The following is a 25,372-nucleotide window of genomic DNA, read 5'->3' as shown; positions in this document are numbered from 1 at the left end:
GAGTATTGCTACCCCTGGACAAACTCCAGAAACTGCAGGCTGCAATTCATCTCCTGCTGTCCAGCAGATGGTCATCCCTCCAGACTTGTATGCGGGTCTGTTGGGCCTGATGGTGTCTACCTTAGGGGCAGTTCCATTTGGACAGTTCCATATTAGGTCCCTGCAAAGGGAGTTTCTGGCCAAATGGGACAAGAATCTGCAGTCTCTGGACAAATCAATCCAGGTGAGCCAGGGAACGAAAGAGTCCCCGATATGGTGGCTTTGTTCCCATATTGGGGACTCTTTCGTTCCCTGGCTGGGCAAATCTTCCTCCCCATGTGTTGGACAGTGTTCACCAAGGATGCCAGCCTGTCCGGGTGGGGAGGTGTCCTCTGCAAAAATTCTGCTCAGGGGGTCTGGACACTGGAAGAGTCCAGACTACCAATCAATATCCTGGAACTCCGAGCGATCAGACTGTGCCTGGAACATTGGACGGATCATCTTCAGGGATGTCCAGTGCACATTCAAATCGGACAATGCCACGGCCGTGGCTTATGTCAATCACCAGGGGGGGGCACAAGAAGTGTCCTGGTGGCTCTGGAGGTAGGCGGCACTCTAAAGTGCAGAGGTTTGTGGACACCACAGACATGCTAGTGGCCCCATGGGGATCAGTATCGTCTGATTTAAGCCTTCCCTCCTCTCAAGCTACTGCCAAGACTTCTACGCAGGATCGAGGAAGAAGGGATACTGGTCATCTTCGTGGTCCCGGACTGGCCTCGCCGGGCTTAGTCCGCCGACATTCCTTGAAAGCCCTCTCAGGGAGGATATGCAGTCCCAAGGGCCAATCTCCCATCCTGCTTTACAGTCGCTGGCTTGGCTGTTGAACGCCAGGTGCTGAAGGATAGAGGTTTGCCTGAGTCGGTTATTCAAAAAGCTCCTAAAAGCTAGGAAATCTACTTCTAGGAAGATCTACCATCGTACGTGGAAGACTTAAACATTGCGTGGGGTTCATCCTCATTCTTTTTCGGTGGTTCGGATTTTAACCTTCCTTCAACGGGGGGTTGAGCAGAAACTGGCTTTGAGTACTATCAAGGGCCAGGTATCGGCCTTAGCGGTCTTCTTTCAATGGCCCTTGACCACACAATCCCTGGTGCGTACTTTTCTTCAGGAAGATCGGCACTAGGCTCCTCCAGTGCAGTTCCATTGCATCCTTGGGACCTCAGTTTGGTGCTCTCAGTCCTTCAGAAAACCCCTTTTGGAGAATTTTCGGGAGATTCCCCTGCTTATGCTGTCCCAGCAGGTGGCCTTTTTGGTGGCTATTACCTCTGCACGCAGGGTGTCGGAATTGGCGGCGTTAGCTTGTAGTTCACCTTACTTGGTGGTTCACAGAGATAAGGTGGTTCTTCGCCCCTGTCCGTCGTTCCTTTCAAAAGGTTGTCTCCAATTTTCTTTTGAATGAAGACATTGTGTTGCCTTCCCTGTGTCCCAGGCCAAAACATCCGAAGGAAATTGCTTTGCATGCCTTGGATGTGGTCCAGACAAATATGGTGCACCTGGCAGCTATGGAGTCTTTTAGGAAGTCAGACTCACTATTTGTGCTCACGGATGGGCCTTGGAAAGGGTTGTCCGCTTCCTCCGCGACCATTTCCAGATGGATCAGATGGTGATTCAGGGCTCATCCATTAATGAGTCAGGTTCCTGCTTTCCCTGTCAAGGTGCACTCTCTACTCAGGCGCTCAGGGCCTCCTGGGCCTTCTGTCATCTGGCATCAGTAGCGCAGGTTTGCAAGGAGGCCAACTGGTCGTTGGTGCACACTTTCACAAAGTTGTATAAAGTGGATATGTTGGCATCTGCAGATGCTTCCTTTGGCCGCAAGCCTTTGCAGGCTGCTGTTTAGAGGACCTGGTCCTCTTTGAGGGTGTATTGTTTTTTTCAGGTGGGCTACAGGTGTTTTGGTTGAGCTCCTGTTTACCTGGTTGGCTATAGTTTAGCCTTGGGAATTTCTTTTTTCGCTGTTCCCACCCCTCATGTTTAACACTGCTTTGGGACCCCCCAATGGTTAAGAAAATCAGGAGCTGTGTCCATCAATGAACAAAAGAGAAAGTGGGAATTTTTACTTACCGTAAAATCCATTTCTCTGATGTTCATTAACAGACAGCACCCACACCTCTGTGGAGTTGTAATTCTTCTGGACACTGCATGTAACAAAAACGGAGTACCTATAGCAGAGAGAGGGAGTATAACCCCTGGGACTGCCCATAGACGTAGCCAGACTTTTTTTCTGCCTAGTGTCCTAACTCCTGTAGAGGGCAGCATAACCCAATGATTAAGACGATCAGGAGCGGTGTCCATCAATGAACGAAAGAGAAAACTGATTTTCTTAATGCAAAACCTAAATATACAGACAGGAAAAAAGGAGGTTCTTGGTAGACATTTCAAACTTAACCAAAAAGGACTTGTATACGTCAACATGCATGAAGCCAATCAAGAAAAAAAAAAGGGGGGGGTGGGTAGGTCTCAGTGAAGTACAATCTCGGGATTGAAGGGCAGGAACCAGATTGCATTTTAGACCAGAGAACAAACCAGAGAACATTTTACTTGATTTTAGCAGTTATTGGTAAATATTGGTCTGTTCTTGAGAAACAGATCAATTTTGTAATCTGGATTTAAATTCTTGTATTGGATAACACTTACTTTATGTTTGGGGATCAATTATTTTTGCAATTACAGGGACCTACAATGGGAAGTCATGTGGGTCCACCTTATGCCAAAGCACACATGGATTTGAAATGTATTTTTACTCCAATACTGTTTGGTCATAGTCCTCTATGGCTTAAATCAGTGGTCTCCTAAGGCTTCATGGACACTAGCAGCTTCTAAACTTGAGCTTTTGGCATTTTCTTTGTCAAAGCTCCTAAACTCAACTCAACTCCATAAAAATCTACGCATCACTGTACACATAGGCTTTTAGCAGAGTTTAGGAGCTGCTGCGGTTAGGTGAGCTTCAATCTCCCTCTCCTGAATGTGGAAGAGTCGCGTTTAGGATAGGAACGTTTTGACTGCCACCTATGGCGTGATTTTACGTTTTCCCGCAAACACGGTAACTGACAGCCAAGTGTACATGAAGCCTAACTATGGCCCTTTGATTGCCTTTATTTGGCCCTTGATGCACTCAATTATGCTATTGATACAAGACACCATTTTGCCAACTGACATCAACAATAGGGTACTATTCCTCCCAATGATACCAGCAATGGGTCACTATTCTCCCACTAAAAAAAAAAAAAAAATGTGGCAATGTTTACTCCCACTAATGCCAGGAAAATAACACTCCCACTGCTTACAGTCCAGCCCCCCTAAAATTTGAAGGACAATAAACTAGACCTTTGTTTAGAAAGTTTGGAGACCACTGACTTAAATTAAGAGACAACATATTTTCTATATATAGGATGGTGATCAGGTCTCTTTGGAGAACTTTCATTGCACGGAATATTTTTATTTCAGGTTTATTAGTCAGTATGAACCACAGCAAAGAAAGCATATAGGTGGACACCAGGATTCCCATCTATGAGGCAGATGTGATCAGTGACTCATTTCAAAAAACACACGGACAGAAACCAGAAATTACATAGAAAGCGGTTTAACCACTTCCGGACTGCCTGCCACATATATACTTGATACAGATTGGGAATGTGCAGGGAATGTCGGGGGCACGCGCACCGCTGGAGTGCTGCTCCTGCTGTGGTTGGACACAGCAGGAGCCAATCAGAGGGTCCACCAATCATTCGGCGGAATGACAGAACGGTGGTCTGCCTATGTAAACAAGGCAGACTGCTGTTTTGTCAGAAAGGAAGAGCAAGATCTTGTGTTTCAGCTAAGCTGAAACACAGATCTCTCTTCCTCTAGTACATCCACTGCCCCTACAGTTAGAAAGCACTCCTTAGGAGCACACTTAACCCCTTGATTGCCCCTGATGTTTACCCCCTTCCCTGCCAGTGTCATTTATACAGTAACAGTGCATTTTTTTTAGCACTGATCCCCAAAAAGTGTCACTTAGTGTCAGATTTGTCCACTGCAATCCAGCTAAAAATCACTGATCGACGCCATTACTAGTAATAAAAATAAAAGTACATAAATGTATCCTGTAGTTTGTAGATGCAATATCTTTTGCGCAAACCAAATCAACATACACATACACCCCCAGATCCAAAAACCAGAGGGGCGGGGGCGGCGACTGTCAGAAGACTCCAAGAAAAGAATTTTACGGTAAGTTCTATTTTCTCTTACGTCCTCTGACAGTCGCCGCCCGATGGTATTAGCCTTCACTAATGGGACGTCCCAAAGCAGTGCAGGTATGAGGGGTGGGAAAGCAACGCAACAAATTAAGAAGGTAACGCAAATAGCCGGGCCAGTAACAACCTGAGCCCACAGGAAAAAACTGGAGCAAAACCCAGAAAAAACACCCCATAAAGAGGGACAATAAAAATAATGTCCCCTTAAACAACTGCCGCACTCAAAACTGTGCGGCCAAAAGGAAGCATCCGAAGATGCCAAAACATCAAGTTTGTAAAACTTTTGAAAATGTGCACGGACGACCAGGTCGCCGCCTTGCACACCTGAGCCACAGACGCCTGATGGCGAAAAGCCCAAGAGGCACTAACGGCCCGAGTAGAATAGCCTTTACCGGGAAAGGAGGAACCTGACCCGTGATGGAATAGGCCTGAACAATCGTCTGTCTGATCCATTTAGAAATGGTCCCTCAGGAAGAACAAATAGAAAATCAGACTGCCAAATCGACTCAGAGGAGGACAGGTAGACCTTGACCGCCTGGACCACAGCCAGAGAATGCAAGGCAAACTCCCTAGGATGCTTGGGTCGTGCACACAGCGAAGGTAACACGATATCCTCATTGAGGAGGAATGAAGAAAACCACCTTGGGAAGAAAAGACTGATTCGGTCGCAGAACTACCTTATCTCTATGAAGTAACAGATAAGGAGAACAAGGCCGCCAATTCAGACACTCTGCGAGCTGATGTAATAGCCACCAGAAAGGCAACTTTCTGTGACAACACAGACAGAGGAATCTCTCTAAAGTTCTCGAAGGGAGGTTTTTGTAACACTGATAAAACCAAATTCAGATCCGAGGGAAGCAAGCAAGCTCTTCACGGGAGAGCCAAATGCCATGTAGTCAGCGCCAGATGCTGAACCACGCCCTTCTGCAGGAAGGCCAAGACTTTCGCCACAGAAAAAGAACGAGGGTGAAAACCATGCACTTCGCACCAAGCGATATACGCTTTCCAGGTGCGGTGCCACCAGAATGACTGACATCCGTTCCGACGCCAACCTGCGGAGAAACCTGGACAACAGTTGAATAGGAGGAAAGACATACAGTAGCCGATAGCGGTGCCAAGGCACCAACAACGCGTCCGCGGCGTCTGCCAGAGGATCACGAGTCCTGGCCACAAAGCTTTCCACCTTTTTGTTGAGCCGGGACGCAAACAGATCCACGTCCGGAGTCCCCCACCGGCGACCAGGAGGTCTAACACCTCTGGATGCAGGGACCATACCCCTTGGTCCAAAGTCTGGCGACTCATAGTCTGCCTGCCAGCTGTCCACACCTGGAATGTGAACGACCGAGAGCAATGAAACATGCGATTGGGTCCAGGACAGAATCTCGGCCACTTCCTTGGCCGCCCGGGCACTCCTCGTGCCCCCTTGCTGATTGATATAAGCCACAGCCGTTGCATTGTCCATCTGTACCCGCACTGGACACCCCGGAAGCTGAGATGACCACCGGAACAGACAAAGCTTGATCGCTCGGAGCTCCAAGACGTTGATCGGTAGCGAAGTCTCCCCCGCCAACCACGTCTCCTGGGTGCAAAGCATGCCCAGAACTCCTCCCCAGCCCGACAGGCTGGCATCCGTGATGACAAACATCCATAATAGAAGTCGGAAGGACTGACCCTGTGTCAAGGACTGTGGCCGGAGACACCACAGGAGATCCGACCGCACCGGATGACTCAAGGAAATTCTCCTTTCCAAGGACTGAGATGTCCTGTCCCACCTGTCCAGGATCTCCGCTTGCAGAGACCTGGTGTGAAATTGAGCAAACGGAACTGCTTTGAAGGTCGAGACCATCAGGCCCAAAACCCGCATGCAGGTCCGCAAAGAGGAGAGATTGTCGTTCTTGAGAGCTCTGATCTCCTCCCGCAGAGTCCCGAGTTTGTCCTCCGGAAGGAAGACCCGAGATTGAGCAGAGTCCAGGACCATCCCTAGCTACTGGAGACGAGTAGAGGGAGTCAGTGCTGACTTCAGAAAATTGATGGTCCACCCGAACTCCTGAAGTGTCTGAACCATCACGGCCAGATCATTCGCCGAGGTCACACATGAGTTTGACCTTAACAAGAAGGTCGTCCAGGTAACCGAGAACCGCAATGCCCCGTAAACGCAGTAAAGCTAGAACCGGAGCCAACACCTTGGTGAAAACCCTGGGAGCTGAAGCGAGACCGAAAGGCAACGCCACAAACTGGTAATGCTCCCCAGCCACCGCGAAGTGGAGATATCTCTGATGACCCTCGGAAATAGGGATGTGGAGATACGCATCCTTCAAGTGGATGGATGCCAGGAAGTCCCCAGGCCTCAACGAGGCCACCACGACCGGATGGATTCCATCCTCAACTTCTGTACCCGCACAAAGTGGTTCAGGGACTTCAAGTCCAGAATCGGACGCACCTTGCCCTTTTTCCAGGGCACCGTGAACAGGTTGGAGTAAAAACCGTGAAACCATTCCCGGGAAGGAATGGGTACAAAGACTCCTAGAGCAAGCAAAACGTGCACTGCCCCCATGAGATCTCTGAGACAATTGGGGGACAGCTGGAGATTGAACGGGAAGAACCTGTCTGCGGCGCAAAATTAAAACTCGATCTTGTACCCTGAACGAATCAGTTCGTGAACCCACTTGTCCTGAATGCCGGACAACCAGGTTTCCTGAAAGGAAAGCAGACGTCCCCCCACCCGACAACGGGTGAGGGCTTCCCTTCAGGAAGAGGCGGACTGGGCCGCCGAACCAGACTGACCTGCTTTTGACTTACCCAACCACAGCTTCTTGTGGCCACCGGGAAGTCGGAAGTGTTTACCCTTATCCTGCGTCCCAAAGGCACGAAAGCAATTATGTTGAGTCTTGAAGGAGGGCCCCCTCTGCGTGCGGGGGGGACTTACCCTTGGTGACCTGGGGTAGCAGAGTATTCTTACCTCCCGTGAGCCCCTCAATCAACTCATCTAGAGTTTCCCCAAAAAGACGACTGCCCTCATAGGGGACCTTAGACACCGTCTTTTTGGACGCGTGGTCAACCGACCAGCTCTTTAACCAGGTAATGCGGTGGATCGCAATTCCCACCGCCGACAACCAGGCGACCAACGGAGCCTCGTCCAAGGCCGCGTCTCACATGAACATCGCAGTGTGGATGAACTGATCCTGCTGCGAAGCCCCTTGCACCATGTCGTGAGCGCCTGAGAGGCCATCACTGAGGCAAACACAGGTTTCAACAGGGAACCCGCCACCAGATAAAGGTGGCGGGCAAGCGCTTCCACACGCCTATCTGCCGGCTCCCTGAATACCGGGGAATCCTCTACTGGCAGCAAGGTGGACTTATTCAGCCTAGACACCGCGTGATCCTCTGCTTGGGGACACCGTCCAACGTTTGTCTACCGCCTCCAAAAACTAGCGGATGGAAAAAACGCATAGGCACCACCACCAAGTGCTAAATGCGCCACCACTGGCCATTCAAAATCTCGTAAAATTCCTCAGGGCAGGAAAAAAGCCTGACCCGACTACTGGGGTCTGCGGAACCCGAAACCGGACCGCTTACTTGACTGAGCTGGCTCATCATCAAGATTGAGTGTTTCTGTTATGACGCCAGTGAGAGCATCCATCGTAGCGCATTCCCGCGCTACCGAGGAGGAAGATTCCCCCTCCTCCTCCCTCTCCGAAGAAGAGGACCGGGACCCCTCAGTGGGACCATCATCAATGGCAACCAATTCGGGCTCAGAGTCAGAGGACTGGGAGGGCACAGGCCGTTTTTTGGAGGAACGTGCCGTCATCAGCAGATTCACCTGGGACGCCAAAGTCACGAGAGAAGCAGATATAGAGACCATGGAAGAGGATTCAGGAGTACCCGAAGCCCCCACCAGACCTTCGGGGGATTTATTATCCCGGGAGTCCATTTTTGCCTTAAAATGAAAAAGGGACGCTGGCCCTTTGAATCGGCGGTTCCCGTGGACCCCCTCCCCCCTGCAATCTGCACTAACAGAAAGAGTCCCCTGAGAAAACACACTAGCCACAAATAAAAAACATTTTGGTTGAAAAATGACAGAAGGATTAACAAAAATCCCCAGCCTGTCAGTACATTTTTACACAGGAGAAAGTATGAAGAAGGAGGAAGTGACCTCACATCGCTAGAGGCCTAGTCCTCGAGCCTAGACAAAAGGTGCCTATTGAAAGTCAATGACAAAAGTCACAGGGAAAATGGCCGCTTGCCCTTCCTAGGCATGTTGCCCACATCAAAGATGGCGCCCGACCGGGAGCCTGTGCAGAATCCCAACATGGCTGCTGTCCTCACACAGAGCTTAGATGCTGCACACCATAAAACATGGCGGCCGCCCCAAACCGCGGCAAAATAAGTGTACAAACACATTCAGGGACCCCAGGGAGACCCCTACAGCACCCCATACAGCGCCCCCAGCGGGAGCAGGGAGAGCCCACAACCCGGCCAGAAAGGGGATCCTACAGAGACCACCAGCCCTGCTATCCCCTAAGAGTGGGCTCACAACCCCCCAAAAGTCCCCATGGACAAGGGGGTATCAGTTCTCACCAGTCCAGAAGCGGGCACCGCTCAGATAAGAGAGACCTCCCACCCTCAGTGGGGGTGCCGTCAGTCAAGGAGGGATGCTGGCAACACGCGGGCGATCTGGGTTGAGACACCCTCAACGAAGACGCAGCTCCACAGGCTTGTCCCCATTCGAAGGGGCACTGTCGTTGCGAGGTCTGGGCATACCAGTAACCTGCGACGCTCGTTGGCAGGCTGGGACTCCATCAGGATCTATATTACCCAGTCCGAGGCCCAGCGCTGCAGTCACTTGTAGTCCTCCAGGAAAGGAATCCCTGACACACTGATAGTGAGATAAATCTATTGTACAAAGAAAAACACATACATTTAGAAAAAAACAAAGAAAACCGAGACCCTAGGTCTCAGCAGGGAAGACCTAGCTCTACTCCTGACGCTAGGCAGCATAAAACTGAAGTAATATCAGATTGGGTTCAGGATAATGGCTGAGGGATGGCCCCCTAGTGGCGTGCCGAGGTATAAAAGTTTTTTTGTATTAACCTGATAATCAATTATCTGCCTAGCCTGCTCCTGCAGAGTGCGCCATTACCCGTTAGTGAAAGCCAATACCATAGGGCGGCGACTGTCAGAGGACGTAAGAGAAAAAAAAATAAAAAAAGACCTCAATTTTTTGGGTACAGCGTCACACGACAGGGCAATTGTCAGTTAAAGCAACGCAGTGCGGGATCACAAAAAATAACCTGGTCATTGAGGTGGTAAAACTTTCCGAAGCTGAAGTGGTTAAAGTGATTCCACATAGTCAATTGCTGGGATTATTAAGAATTAGCAGTAAAGAGGGAGTACTCAATGGATGAAATAGTAAAAAAACTGACTTCGCCTGGGTTCACACTGCTGCGGTGCAAGACACCACATGCAATTTGTACAAGAACATTCCTGTGCCAATTACATGTGGTGTCTCTGGGGATGCAATTTGCGCCATGGATTTGTATGGCCCAAATCGCACCACATTCGCACCAAACTGGTGCAGGACCCATGGGATCCAATTCAGCAAATTGAGCTGCGTTTTGAAAACCGATTATGGGGTGTCGTTAACATACAAACAGCAATCGGTTCACATGGACGGTTTGCGTTTCAGATGCGGTGCCAAATTCGCACCCCATCTAATTCTTTGAAAGAACTGTGGAGAAAAACAAATTCAAACACAAGGTTTCACACCAAGTAACATAAGGCTCCATTTACACCTGAGCGTATCCTTTTCAGGTGGTTTTTTTGGGCGTTTTTCAGGGTGTTTTACTGGAGTTTTTTTGCAGGCGTTTGTAGGCAGGCATTGACGTCGAACAAAAACGCTTGTAATCTGCCAAAAAAGTCTCATGTACTTTGAGCTTCAGGCTTTTTGCTTCAAACAACAAAATGCTCATATGTGAACAGAAGCCATTGAAACTAATGGGATTTTGCTTGTTGGGCGTTTTGAGACTTTAGAGTTGAGCATTTTACGAGATCAAAAACGCTCAGGTGTGAACAGGGCCTAAGAGAAAGGGTATAAAAAAAAAAAAAAAAAAAAAAAAAAAATGGGATTTTTGACTTACCATAAAATCCATTTCTCAGATGTTCATTGATGGACACAGCGCCTGATCTTCTTAACCATTGGGTTATACTGCCCCCTACAGGAGTAGGACACTAGGCACCATAGGCTACGCCTATGGGCAATCCCTCTCTTTGCTATAGGTACTTCGTTTTTACTTCGTAAAGTTCATTCATTTCAAAATCAAATGTTAAATGTAAACAAAATCTTTCAAAAAACATTCCAATGTTTTACATAGTTACATAGTAGGTGAGGTTGAATAAAGACAACAGTCCATCCAGTTCAACCTGTGTAGGTGTGTGTGGCTGTAATCATCTCACATAGCCCTTAATGTCCTGATCCTTGAGATGTAAGTCTAAGAGTCTTTTGAAAGCCACCATACTTCCCGCAGAAACCACCTCTTGTGGTAGAGAATTCCACAATCTTGTAGCCCTAACAGTAAAGAACCCCCCTCCTTGCCTGAGGTTAAAACGCTTCTCCTCTAATCGCATTGTATGCCCCCGAGTCCTCATGCAATCCCTTCGAATGAACAGCTTTTTTTCTAAGCTGAGATCCCCATTAAGATATTTATAAATTGCTATCATGTCCCCCCTCAGACGTCTCTTCTCCAGGGAGAATAAATCGAGCGATTGCAGACTCTCTTCATAGTTAAGGTCCTCCAATCCCCTAATCAGTTTAGTTGCCCTTCTCTGGACTCTCTCCAGCTCCAACACATCCCTCCTGAGGACTGGCGATCAGAACTGGACAGAATACTCCAGATGCGGTCGGACCAGAGTTTTATAAAGTGGAAGGATTCTAGTCTTATCTCTGGAATACATCCCTTTTTTTATGCATGCTAATAATCTGCTGGCTTTGGCAGCTGCCGCTTGACATTGCATGCTGTTGCCTAATCTATCATCAACCAAGACTCCCAGATCCTTCTCCATTTTTGATTCCCCCAAGGGTTCCCCTCCTAACGTGTATTGTGTTTTTATGTTTTTAGTCCCCAAGTGCAAAACCTTACACTTCTCCACATTAAACCTCATTTGCCAAGTCGTTGCCCACTCCGTTATTTTGTCCAGGTCATTCTGTAGGATATCTGCTTCATGCTGTGAAGTTATTGCCCTGGCCAATTTTGTGTCATCAGCAAAAACTGATAACGAACTACTGATCCCGTCCTCAATGCTGTTTATGAATAAATTGAACAAGATTGGTCCCAGGACTGAGCCCTGGGGCACCCCGCTTACTACCTCAGACCAGTCTGAGTATGCGCTGTTTATTACCACCCTTTGGACACGGCCTTTTAGCCAGTCCCGTATCCAAGAGCAAACCCTGCTGTCGATACCTGCAGACCTTATTTTATAAATTAAGCGCTTGTGGGGAACTGTATCAAACGCCTTAGCGAAATCCAAGTACACCACATCCACTGGTCTGCCCCTATCGATCTTAGTTCCTAAGACTTATCCTAAGAATTTTCCTTTCGAAAATTCTAGCCATCTATGGCCAGCTTAAGAGTGGGTCCAGACTGGTGCGATGCCAGATATCACATGTGATTCGCCCCGCATGCCTGTGTTCATCACATACGATGTCTGTGCAGTGCAAATTCAGCCATACAGTTTGTATGCCTGAAATCACATCGCCTTTGGACCAAAATGGTGCAGGGGACTTTTTTTTTGTCCACATTGGAATCAGATCGCATGGGTGTTCAGACCTATTCGATCCAATTTCATTAGATTTCACAGTTCGCACTGCATTCTGCGAACCGATTTAAGGGTGTCATTAACGTTATATTGACACCCGCAGCATTCACAGAAAGCAGTGTGAACTGCCTAGGAGTCAGATGCGATGCGTGAACCCACACAAGAAAACGCTGTGGTTCCTGCATCACACCAGTGTGAATCCAGCCTTAATCCACCTCCTTTCACACTAGCTGACTTCAAAGTTAAGCGATCTTCAGTTCGCCTTTGGACTCTGCCTTTGGAGTGAATTTGATAAGACTTTTATAATCTCTGGCATTGAAGCCGTGTCAGTCGGATCAAAGTAGAACAAGAACCTTTTCTGAAGTCGCAGTGACTTCAGTAGTGTCAATTGGAAAGACTCTCATAGAGATACATGGCATGTCACATGTCCTGTGACTTTGGGTCTCACAAGTCGGAATCCTAAGTCATACAAGTGTGACACTGGACACTGTCCTCCTCACCTGGTCTCTGCTGTACTCACTCTGGGGGTTGCTCCAACAGTCTGGGGATACCCCCGCTCTTCTCCCTTTTCTTCCTCAGCCTTCCCAGGATGAGCCAAATTGATTCTGATTGGTCACTGCTATCAATGTGATGCCGTTGACATATCAGAATCCATCTGGTCTGTTTCCGGAGCTCTGCACAGTAAAGAGGATGAAGGGTGGGGATTTTGAAATCCTGGAGCAGCTGAGGGGGTGCCATCAGTTTAGCAACCCTGCAGGTAAGTACAGCGAGGAGGATGTCCAGTGTAAGTTCACCTTTACAGTTTTTCTAAAGGTGAACCAAAGCTTTAATATCTGACGGATGTCCCACCCTTTTCTGTTTTATTCAAAACCAAAGAAGTCTTGACTCACTCTGAACCTTAAAATTATTTAACCGATATTTTCATCAATATACAAGTAAAATATTATCATTTGGTTGCTCATAATTGGGAAATATAGGTGGCATATTGACATTGATGTTCTTAATCTGCCACATGTATGGCCAACACTTTCCAAAAGAATAAACTTTGCATTTATCGAAATGGCAAGCAAGGAGCTCAGAAAAACAGTTTAATATGCATTTCAAGAGAGCTATACGTGACCCTGGATCTCACCTGGTCATTCTCTTCGGAGAAGGAATTCCCATACATGAAGCATCCTCTCTTAGAAGCATGACCATGTAAGTCCACATAAAAGGCGATGCCACTTTCCTGAGGGGGGATGGAAGGTGTAGACTCGGTGGTCAGGTCACCAATGCAACGGTTCTCACACTGCTCAACCACCTCCGTCTTGAGGTCCGGCCCCAAGACCCAATCCTCCTTTCCCCTGATAAAGTCCGGGAGCCCCGGTAGGATGCTGGTGTCTGGTGTGAGGCCCTGAGAAGACGTGATGTATGATCCCTCTCGGTCCATACTGTTCAACAGGTTGTTTGTTTTCTCCATATCGGTCAAGGCGACCTCAGTTGAAGGCTGTGACTGGGAATGGTTTGAGGTTTTTAGCTGTAAAGTAGCGCTGGAAGTTGACAAAGATGCAGAGTTCCGCCAATCAGGATCAGTCGGACACACTCGGTTATGAAGGTGGTGATAGAGGAGGACAGACTTTGCTCCATAGACTGACGGGTGAAGTTCAAAGTCAGGGTTCAGATACTGGCGGTTAAGGTTTACACCCCGAGTATCAGTCCTACAAAAAAACAAAGGGGTTGAGGGAGTTGTAAGATTGTATAAGCGATTACGGCAAACAACAACATTGCTAATGAGATGTTATTTGAGTTTTTCTCACAGTATCTTAAAAGCTGCAGCAAGTCCGAAAAAGCTGGCCTCATTTCATGGCTGAAGCATGTCTGATACCATCAAGCTGTTTCCCCCACAGCCAAACTGTCCCTGAACCGCTCTTTTCGTTTATTGGATTTCAGTTCTATTGTGAAAGCTCAGCTTTACATGCAGAGTTGTATAAAGTACTCGAAACCCATACTTGAGTAAAAGTACAAGTAGAAGTGGAAGTGCTTGATCAAAAAAAGTGACTTGAGTAGAAGTACTAAAGTATTCAACATTTTTTGTACTTAAGTATTGCAAGTAGTTTTTTTAAAAATTTTGCTACTCAAGTACTGAAAGTAAAAGTACAAGTACTGTGTTATGTAGTTATTAAAGAAAGAAGACAAAAGTTTGAACATCATATTGTTTTTTATTATTTCAAATGCAGCTTTTATTTATACATACAGTAGCTTTTATTTTCGTATGCGCTGATAATACACATGTTTTGAGCTTCATGAAACCTGCCATCTACTGTTCTGGCAGTGGTAATTTTTAGAATTGTAACGAGTAACTATGCAGCACAACAAAAAAAATATTGGAGTAGAAGTATTGAAATCATTGAAAAAATGTAGTGAAGTAAAAGTGGAAGTAGGAGAAAAAAATTCTACTCTAGGAAAGTACAGATACTGCCTTTCGGTACTTAAAGCGGAGTTCCACCCTTGGATTTTTTTTTTTTTTTTAAATACCCCCGGGACAGTCAGGGCTAGTGCATTCCACAATGGCTAGCCCCTGATCTGTCCCGGGTTGCACTTACCTGTTAGGACAAATACTTACCTTGAAAACGTCTTGTCCAGCGCTGCCATCTCAGATGTGGGCAGCTTGAAGCCAGCGAGATCCTCTTCGGGGTCCTCTTCCGCCTTCTTCGGTCCCACGATGCCCTGCGCCGGCCCCGACGTCACTTCCGGGTCGCGCGCGTCATCCCTCCACAGCTTCTGGGCATGCCCAGAAGCTGTTTAGAAGGGGATGACGCGCGCGCCCCGGAACTGACGTCGGGGCCGGTGCAGACGCAATGATTCCTGGGAGCGATGACGTTCAGCTCCCAGGAATCATTGCAGAGCCAGGAAGTGACGACGGGCCGCGGCCGAGGAAGGAGGAAGAAGGAAGTAAGGTAAGTATATTTTCTTCGCTACGAAGTAAGTAAAAAAAAAAAAATAATGCGATTATCCATTTCTTTTTCAGGTGACCCGGAGCGAGAAGATGGAGGTAAGTATAAAGTTAGGGTGGAACTCCACTTTAAGTACAGTAGTGAAGTAGTTCTACTTAGTTACTATACATCTCTGTTTACATGTAGGCATTATCTAGGACGATCTACATGAAAATTACATCAGACCTAAAAACATCCATTCATCCAGACCGACATTCACCCATCAAGGCCATTTGATGAAATATAACTCCTCCCAAGAGCCAGTCCAAAGCTTACATCATAGCTTGGAGTTTGAGAGTAGAACCTAAGGCAAAGGGCTGGGAGCCATGGAAAGCACCATGTGACCCCTCCCACCAGCCATGTATCATGCAGGAAAGCACAAAAAGTCAAAAATAAGGTACGTAATGAAAACAGAAAAATTTTATTAAAAATATATATTTACCATATTGATGGTGGAAGAAGGAGAGGGCACAAAGGGAGGCAAACTTCACCTTTAATGACCTGTACATGTCACTAAAGAACACAGCAATGACATGAAGTTTGGAAGGAAGAACCATTTAACCAATCAGAATTTCCTGATAGGGTTGCTTTAATGTGCATGTCCAGCCCAAATTTGTTTTAGATTTGGATAGGGTGGGGAAGGATTAAATCCTCATCCAAGTTTTCCTATTATTTGGGGCTCTGTTGGAGAATTTCCCCCCCCTTATTGTACCGGCGATATAAAATGGTTATCAGACAGGAAGTAAGGGTAAATCTCCAACAGCGACCCAAAGAGAAAAATAGCCGGGTCTTTTTTTTTTTTTTCATTGCTGTCTGTGTCCATGTTGCATATTTCCTGTCATTTCCTGTCTTGAGAGGTTTTTGTCACCAGGACAGAAGGGAGGGAAAATCGTATGGAACTCTGAAGCGCTGTTGAAAACTAGGCAGGTTTTCTAATCCCTCTCTACACTATAAAAAAAAAAAAAAAAAAAAAAAAAATTCCTTTGACTGGAATTTCATGTACTAATTTCTAGAACCTGATCATACCTGCAGAAGCCTCCAAAACGTTCCGATCATGGCTCAATTTCAGAACATTCTGACAGGCAAAGACCCAAAAATGACAGCTAATATGGGAGGTTTTTGCCAAGCCCCTCCCCATGTCCCTTTTAACCATTCCCAGGAATGTGCTGGAAGCAGTAGGCTTTGGTTTTTCATTAAAGTAGAACTATAGGCAAACGGTTTTTATTCCCCATTTTGGATAGAGTAAAAAGGAGGGTTATAATCCCCGTCAATTTATTTTTTGCCATCTCTGTCCCATTGCAGAGATTTCTCTTCACTTTCTGTCCCATAGCTATACATGAAATGAGAGGAAATCCCCTAAAAATTAGGGAATTCCATGGGGAACCCCAGGTCACCAGAACTAGTGTCCCCATTGGAAGATTTCTCCCCCTATAACTTTCCTGGGAAAAAACAAAAACTTGGGATTTGCTTTCACTTTGTAAACAGGACAAATAGAAAGGGTGTTCTAATTCATCTCCAATCTGTCCAAAACCAGGAAAAAAAAAAAAAAAAAAAAAGGTTTTGCCTTTAGCTTTACTTTAAAGAGGTTATACTCACCTGCTCTGTGCAACAATATTGCATAGAGCAGTGTCTTACCTCCTGTTTTGAAATCTTCTGTCAGCATTCTCCGCTCCTTCTTCCAGTGGGTGCCTCCATAGCATGCTGTGTGCTATGGGGGCACCCACTCCCTCCTTGCAGAATTTGATTGACAGCAGCAGAAGCCTATGGCTCCCATAGCTACCTTTGTCCCTGCGAGACTAGGAAGGGAGAAGATCTGCAGCTGGGACAGCACGGGAGAAGAGCTGCAGCTGGGACAGCAGCACTGGATCACGGACAAGAAGTGTTTGGGGTGGAAATAGAGGGAACACTTTAGTGGACAGGTTTTTTTTTTTTAACCTTCATCTCCCTGGTGGTCGGATTATGTCGGCATTTTTTAATGTCAAAGGGGTACAGGCATACCCCGTTTTAAGTACACTCACTTTACGTACACTCGCGAGTACGGACACAGCCTGGTCAGCTTGGCATGGCATTACTCCCAGTTTTTAACATTGGCGTCTATGGGAAATCCTGGTCAGCTTGACATGGCACTACTCCCAAACCATAAGTGACAGGGATACCAAATTTAGGGAGCAATGTGAGGGGACTCAGGACTACAACATATCCTATTTGTGGCCAGCCAGCTTGCCTAGGAAATGAAAAAAGGTATTGCTTCACTTTAAGTACATTTTCGTTTTACATACATGCTTTGGTCCCATTGTGTACTTAAAAGCGGGGTATGCCTGTACATTGTTTTGCATGGAAATTTGTTTCATATTGTAGGCTTGTAATTCTTAGGAATAACTCGCCTAAATCTGTCCAAAAAGAGTCTAGTAGACATTCCGGGTATGATAAATTTTGAAACACTAAATCATATATTATAATATAATAATACATTTATTTCAATAATGTAATCAAACCAAAAACACTGAAATTTCTCCAAACAAGGGTGCAATATTACTAGTCACTGTAATACTAGACACTGCATATTGGTATAGTAAACATCCCGGGTATGAAAATTTTTGAAACATGGGACTGCACAAAGTCTGACGTCACAATCAGAAAAAAGGAACCCGGTTTCCTTTCGGATTTTCTATCCACTTATCTCGCTTCGAGCAACAAACCACGTACCATCCTTGTAAGTGCTGACTTTTTCTCGGTTGGTGGGAAGTAGTCCATGAAGTGAAGACCAGTCAGGTGTTCCAGGTTGACAAAGCCAACAGTTGCACGATGTCCAGCTCTATTCACAGCCATTGATGGTGTTTGGTGGTTCACAAAGATACGTTCGGCAACTTTTCAAATTAAGTCCGAATGAATCACAGGCTTGTCGCTTTTTTTGAGCAGAATATAGGCATTCCACAAGCATTGCTCAATAAGATGTCTGAAGATATTCTTGTAGTACTTCTTATTTTGCCGTTTCCTCATTGCTGGGTAGAATGTCATTGCTTGGTCGATTCTGGCGACACCTCCCATGGTGTTGTTGTAGTCTATCACTACTTGTGACTTCATGATTTCTTTCCCACCTTTCATGCGTACCACAACAGTGGAGGGGTTATGCACTGTACTCATTAGGCATACATCTTTCTTGTCATTCCATTGCAGTGCCATCATTTTGCATTTCTGCCAGGCAACCATTTCTCTAGTCTTCAGCTTCTTATTGCCAAACATTGGCGGCATGTCGCGCCGGTTAGCCCTAACAGTTCCATAGGCATCGGTTTTGATTTGCAGAAGAAACTCAAAGTTTAGGAGACGTATAAAAGTTTGTCGGTTGTTACGCAATAGCACTGATTTAGCAATGGCTCAAAATGAGTGAAAGAACGGAAGATGTTGCCATTCCATAGTTGCTGTATTTTGGATTGAATCTTGTTCCCTTTCCAGTGTATTTGACTGAATTCCAAATGTAGCCAGTTGACGATTCGCATTGCATGTAGGATTTTACACTAAATCGTGCTCTCTTTGATGCAATGTATTGTACCCAGCTGAGCCTTCCCTTGTAGGCCATTAGACTTTCATCTATGCCGATATCCCTTTCTGGCACATAGCTCTGTTGGAAATTCTCTAGAATCCTTTGAGATACTTCCCAAATTTTCTTTAGTTTTTGTGCAGGATGAGTAGTTACATCGAATTCTTTGTTGTTTTCGAAGTGTAAATATTTCATGATCAGGGAAAATCTGTACTGACATGACCGTGCAAAAGAATGGAGTGGCAAGTAATGTATTAGTTGTCAAATACCACTTTTGCAGGGGTTTCCCCACCACTCCCTGAAGTACTTTTAGGCCCAGCAATTTCCAAATGTCATCTTTGGTCACTGGTTCCCACTTTCTGCTTCTTGGAAACTTCCTATGCAGAGTAGCTAATTGTTGCTCTTTGTACCGGTTTGTCTCAGTAACTATTTTTTTAATAACCTCATTGGTCCGAAATAATTCTAAGTATGCCAAGGGGTTGTCATGTTCAACTTCTACTTTCATATCAGATGCTCCAGTAGATGGGAATCTTAGGGGCCCTGCCTGATCCCTACCACTGTCAGAACACCAAGTTCACACATAACTGAGGTCTGTCACAGAATCGTCGCTGTCGTCACTTTTAGTGTCTGATGACGAATTTCCCCACTAATCATCATCGCTCAATTCTTCAAGTAGTTCCAATTCACGATCGCCATTTTCTAGCTGGTCTAAAACCGTTTTTTGATCTAAAGGGACGTCGTTCTCAAGTTTCCAGGCAGAAAGAACGATAAAAGTGCAGGCAGGGCACTGGACAAAGCACTAGGGACAAAACTGAGGTGAAATGGTTTGATACAGTAATGTAATCCTGACAGATTACAATGTAGCCTGTCTTTGTCGCGTTTTGTTTAATTTTTATATTTCCCACCCAGTTCCGCCCCCCTGCGTCGCCAGCGCTCGCAGGGAAGGGAACCGGGAAGACGGATGGCGGCATCGACTGGAGGATAGAGCGGGAGGACATCAGGGGATCGTAGGGACAATGTAAGTGACATTACCGCTTTTGGTACTGAAAAATAACCTCAAACCACACTCAGGATAACTGCCAAGGAGGTTAATGCAGGGAACACATAAAAAACTGTTAAGACTTTAGAACCACTTTAAGCTGTGACAGGAGGGTTCTGAAACACCTTTAATTGCCTGAACTTTGCAGGTACAGAAATTTATTTTTTCCCTCCGACTTTTTAACATCTTTCTATTTACAGTGCCTTGAAAAAGTATTCACACCCCTTGACATTTTTCACATTTTATCACGTTACAACCAAAAAAGTAAATGTATTCTATTGGGATTTTATTTGATAGAACAACACAAAGTAGCACAAAATTGTGAAGTAGAAGGAAAATGATAAATGGTTTTCAAAAGTTTTTTTACAAATAAAGATCTGAAAAGTGTGGCATGCATTTGTATTCAGCCCCCTTTACTCGGGATACCCCTAAATAAAATCTAGTGAAACCAATTGCCTTCAGAAGTCACCTAAATAGTAAATAGAGTCCACCTGTGCGTAATGTAATCTCAGTATAAATACAGCTGTTCTGTGAATCCCTCAGAGGTTTGTTAGAGAATCTTAGTGAACAAACAGCATCATGAAGGCCAAAGAACACAGCTGACAGGTCAGGGATTAAGTTGTGGAGAAGTTTAAAGAAGGGTTCGTTTATAAAGCCTCATCTCAAGCTTTGAACATCTCATGGAGCACTGTTCAATCCATAATCTGAAAATGGAAAGAGTATGGCACAACTGCAAACCTACCAAGACATGGCTGTCCACATAAACTGACAGGCCAGGCAAGGAGAGCATTAATCAGAGAAGCAGCCAAGAGGCCCATGGTAACTCTGGAGGAGCTGCAGGGATCCACAGCTCAGGATTGAGAATCTGTCTACAGGACAACTATTAGTTGTGCACTCCACAAATCTGGCCTTTATGGAAGAGGGGCAAGAAGAAAATCATTGTTGAAATAAAACCATAAGAAGTCCCGTTTGCAGTTTGCGAGAAGCCATGTGGGGGACACAGCAAACATGTGGAAGAAGGTGCTCTGGTCAGATGAGACCAAAACTGAACTTTGGCCTAAAAGCAAAGCGCTATGTGAGGCGGAAAACTAACATTGCACATCACCCCGAAAAACACCATCTCCACGGTGAAACATGGTGGTGACAGCATCAGGTTGTGGGGATGCTTTTCTTCAGCAGGGACAGGGAAGATGGTCAGAGTTGATAGGAAGATGGATGGAGACAAATACAGAGCCAGAAAACCTGTTAGAGTCTGCAAAAGACTTGAGTGGGGGAGGAGGTTCACCTTCCAGCAGGACAACAACCCTAAACATACAGCCAGAGCTACAATGGAATGGTTTAGATCAAAGCATATTCATGTGTTAGAATGGCCCAGTCATTCATCAAGTCCAGACCTAAATCCAATTGAGAATCTGTGACAAGACTTGAAAATTGCTGTTCACAGACGCTCTTCATCCAATCTGACAGAGCTTGAGCTATTTTGCAAAGAAGAATGGGCAAAAATGTCACTCTCTAGATGTGCAAAGCTGGCAGAGACATCTCCAAAAAGACTTGCAGCTGCAATTGCAGGGAAAGGTGGTTCTACAAAGTATTGACTCAGGGGGGCTGAATATAAAAGCACGCCACACTTTTCAGATATTTGTAAAACATTTTGAAAAAAAAAACATTTATCATTTTCCTTCCACTTCACAACTATGTGCCTCTTTGTGTTGGTCTATCACATAAAATCCCTCCAAAAAAAAAAAAAAAAAAAAAAAAACTTTACATTTTTGGTTGTAACGTGGAAAATTTTAAAGGAGGTATGAAAACTTTTTCAAGGCACTGTATACATTAACAAATTCTTTTTTTTTTTTTTTTTTCTGGTGTCACTGTGACCGGGCTATGGGGACAGCACAGCAACGTCATACCCCATGCTAACATCACAGCATTAATGTACGCCCTTCATCATACGCTGGAGTGCAGTAACATCATACAGATCCAGCAACCACAGGGCATTAATACATTAGCAAATTTAATTAATTTCCTAGCTGTAAAGAAAATATAAATTTATGTCTCTTGGAGTTGAATCTTTAAGGTAAACAAATGAAAAAAAAAATAGCCTAATCCTTAACACTTTGCTCCAGCTTTTTTCTTTTTTTTACACTACATAGGAGGGGAGAACCTCTGTCAGGTTTATATTGAAAATGTTACTCCACTCACTCAAAAGCAATATCCATTTTAACCACATCCATACCAGCGCATAGTAATATGACGCCGGCAGGATGGCTTTACCGTTCCGGGCGGCCGTCATATGACGTCCGCCCGCTCTAGCTGCTACTGCGCGCCCCCGGGGGGGCACCGCGGCGATCGGGGGTGAGGCTCGTCCCTCGGACATAGCCCATCCCTGATCAAGGTAAACAGCCAATAGAAATTGGCTGTTTACCATGTGATCGGCTGTGTCAGTCACAGCCGATCACATGAGCGGCTCCTGCACGAGCCGCTCGTTCTCTCTGCAATGCGCGCCCCCGGGGGCGCGCAGAGCAGCGATCGGGGACGAGGCTCGTCCCTCGGACAGAGTCGATCCCCGATCTAGGTAAAGAGCCAATGAAATTGGCTCTTTACCACGTGACCGGCTGTGTCCAATCACAGCCGGTCACAAATGTCAACAGAGAACACGGTAACTAGCTGTCACCGTGTTCTCCTCCTCACACACTGATCCTGTGTGAGGAAGAGATTGTGGTAACAGCTAGTTACCAAATACAGTGCACCCCAAACACACTGATTGCCCCCCCCCCCCAATAAAGAGTACCTGTCACTAGCCCATCAAAGTACCCGAGTACCTGTCACCAGCTCATCAGGTACTCTGATGACAGGTACTCGGGTACTCTGATGGGCTGGTGACAGGTACTCGGGTACTCTGATGACAGATACTCGGGTACTCTGATGACAGATACTCGGGTACTCTGATGACAGATACTCGGGTACTCTGATGACAGATACTCGGGTACTCTGATGACAGATACTCGGGTACTCTGATGACAGATACTCGGGTACTCTGATGACAGATACTCGGGTACTCTGATGACAGATACTCGGGTACTCTGATGACAGGTACTCGGGTACTCTGATGACAGGTACTCGGGTACTCTGATGACAGGTACTCGGGTACTCTGATGACAGGTACGCAGGTACTCTGATGACAGGTACGCAGGTACTCTGATGACAGGTACGCAGGTACTCTGATGACAGGTACTCAGGTACTCTGATGACAGGTACTCGGGTACTCTGATGACAGATACTCGGGTACTCTGATGACAGATACTCGGGTACTCTGATGACAGATACTCGGGTACTCTGATGACAGGTACGCGGGTACTCTGATGACAGGTACGCGGGTACTCTGATGACAGGTACTCGGGTACTCTGATGACAGGTACTCGGGTACTCTGATGACAGGTACTCGGGTACTCTGATGACAGGTACTCGGGTACTCTGATGACAGGTACTCGGGTACTCTGATGACAGGTACTCGGGTACTCTGATGACAGGTACTCGGGTACTCTGATGACAGGTACTCGGGTACTCTGATGACAGGTACTCGGGTACTCTGATGACAGGTACTCGGGTACTCTGATGAAAGGTACTCGGGTACTTTGATTACCTGTCAACGGAGTACCCGTCATCAGAGTACCTGAGTACCTGTCACCTACCCATCAGAGTACCCGAGTACCTTCCACCTGCTCATCAGAGTACCTGACGCCTGAAGTACCCGAGTACTTGCCGCCTGCTCATCAGTACCCATCACTACTCATCAGTACTCATCAGTACCTATCACGTATCAGTACTGATCATCAGTACCCATCAGTACAGTATCACCTATCAGTATCAGTACTACTCATCAGTACCTATCACCTGCCTGTCACCTGCCCATCAGAGTACCCGAGTACCTGTCACCTGCCTATCGGAGTACCCGAGTACCTGCCACCTGCTCATCAGTACCAGAGTACCTGTCACCTGCCCAACAAAGTACCCGAGTACCTGTCACCCTTCATACAGCCACCATGTCCAAGTCCAAAAAGGTTTATATACGTCCTCCGTTTAAACCTAAATACCGGTGTTATGGCAGCAGATAGCTGCCATAACCCTGGTATTTTTTTAAACGGTGGACGGTTGGCTTTCCGATAAGGGTGGTCCCAGCGGCGGATTCACCGTGGGTTCACCCTTCCGGGATGGCGGAAGAGGTGCCCCCCCCCCCCCTCCCGCCGCGTCCGGTCCTTTTCCCCGCTTACCGGACCCGCCGGCAGCGGGGAAAACGATCCGGTCCCGGATCCTCACAGACAGGATGTCGAGTGAGGGCAAGCTTGCCCTCACTTGACTCTATGGTCTTGGAGGACCAGAGCTACGGAAAATGTTGTTGCCTAGCAACCGGTTTAAATGTCCTTTTTTTTTTTTTTTTTTTTCTATCTTTTAGTGTACTTGTGAGATCTGAGGACTTTTTGACCCCAGATCTCACAAAAAGAGGTCCTGTCGTGCCTTTTTCTATTACTAGTAATGTTTACATTTCTTGTAATAGAAATAAAAATGATCAATTTTTTTTTTTTTTTGTTAAACGGTGTAAAAATAAAAAATAATAAATAAAATAAATAGTAAAAAAAAAAAAAAAAAAAATTAAAGCGCCCTGTCCCCGTTAGCTCGCGCGCAGAAGCGACGCATATGGAAACCCCGTCCGCATATGTAAACGGTGTTCAAACCACACATGTGAGGTATCGCCGCGATCGTTAGAGCAAGGGGAATAATTTGAGCCCTAGACCTCCTCTGTAACTCAAAGATGGCAACCTGTAGAAATTTTTAAATTGTCGCCTATGGGGATTTTTAAGTACCAAAGTTTGTCGCCATTCCGTGAGCGTGCGCAATTTTGAAACATGACATGTTGGGTATCTATTTACTCGGCGTAACATTATCTTTCACATTATGGAAAAAAATTGGGCTAACTTTACTGGTTTCTTATTTTTTAATTAAAAAAAGTGAATTTTTTCCAAAAAAATTGCGTTTGGAAGACTGCTGCGCAAATACGGTGTGATAAAAAATATTGCAATAATCTCCACTTTAATCTCTAGGGTCTCTGCTAAAAAAAAATATATAATGTTTGGGGGTTCTAAGCAGTTTTCTAGCAAAACAACTGATTTTAGCTTGTAAACACCAAATGTCAAAAATAGGCCTAGGCAAGTGGCTAGGATGCATGATGATGCGCCTTGGATGTTAGGCCCCTCTATATGGCTAGGCTGTGAAAAAGTCTCACACATGTGGTATTGCCATACTCAGGAGGAGTGGCAGAATGTATTTTGGGGTGTCATTTTTGCTGTGTACATGCTATGTGTTAGAAATAGCTTATAAATTGACAACGTTTTGGGAAAAAAAAGAAAAAATTTTTTTTTTCTTCATTTTCCCAAGAATTGTGGGAAAAAATTATAACTTCAAAAAACTCACCATGCCTCTTACTAAATACCTTGGACTGTCTACTTTACAAAAATGGGTCATTTGGGGGGTATTTGTACTGTCCTGACATTTCAGGGCCTCAGGAAAGGAGATAGGCAGTCAGTACATCTGGTGTGATCAATTTTCAGTAATTGGTACCATCGCTTCTAGACTCATTAACTTTCACACAGACTAAATAATATACACTAATTTGGGTTAATTTTACCAGAGATATGTAGCAGTATAAATTTTGGCCCAAATGTATGAAGAAAAATTAATTTTTTGC

At 45.8% G+C, this 25,372-nt stretch overlaps 1 protein-coding gene across 1 annotated transcript in view; it reads right to left on the bottom strand.

The window, feature by feature from the left end:
* The window catches only part of AGBL5 (AGBL carboxypeptidase 5), a 165,109-nt gene that overhangs the window by 95,306 nt on the left and 44,431 nt on the right, over nt 1-25,372 (bottom strand). Inside the window, exon 7 of the mRNA XM_082249750.1 lies at nt 13,216-13,780. Within this exon, the coding sequence (XP_082105876.1) occupies nt 13,216-13,780 (565 nt within the window). The remainder of the gene's footprint in view (nt 1-13,215; nt 13,781-25,372) is intronic.

The sequence above is a fragment of the Pelophylax lessonae genome (assembly GCF_965119305.1).
Source record: "Pelophylax lessonae genome assembly, chromosome: 3".
Lineage (NCBI taxonomy): Eukaryota > Metazoa > Chordata > Amphibia > Anura > Ranidae > Pelophylax > Pelophylax lessonae.
The sequence above is the reverse complement of the archived record's forward strand: the minus strand, read 5'-3'. Positions and strand labels throughout refer to the sequence as shown.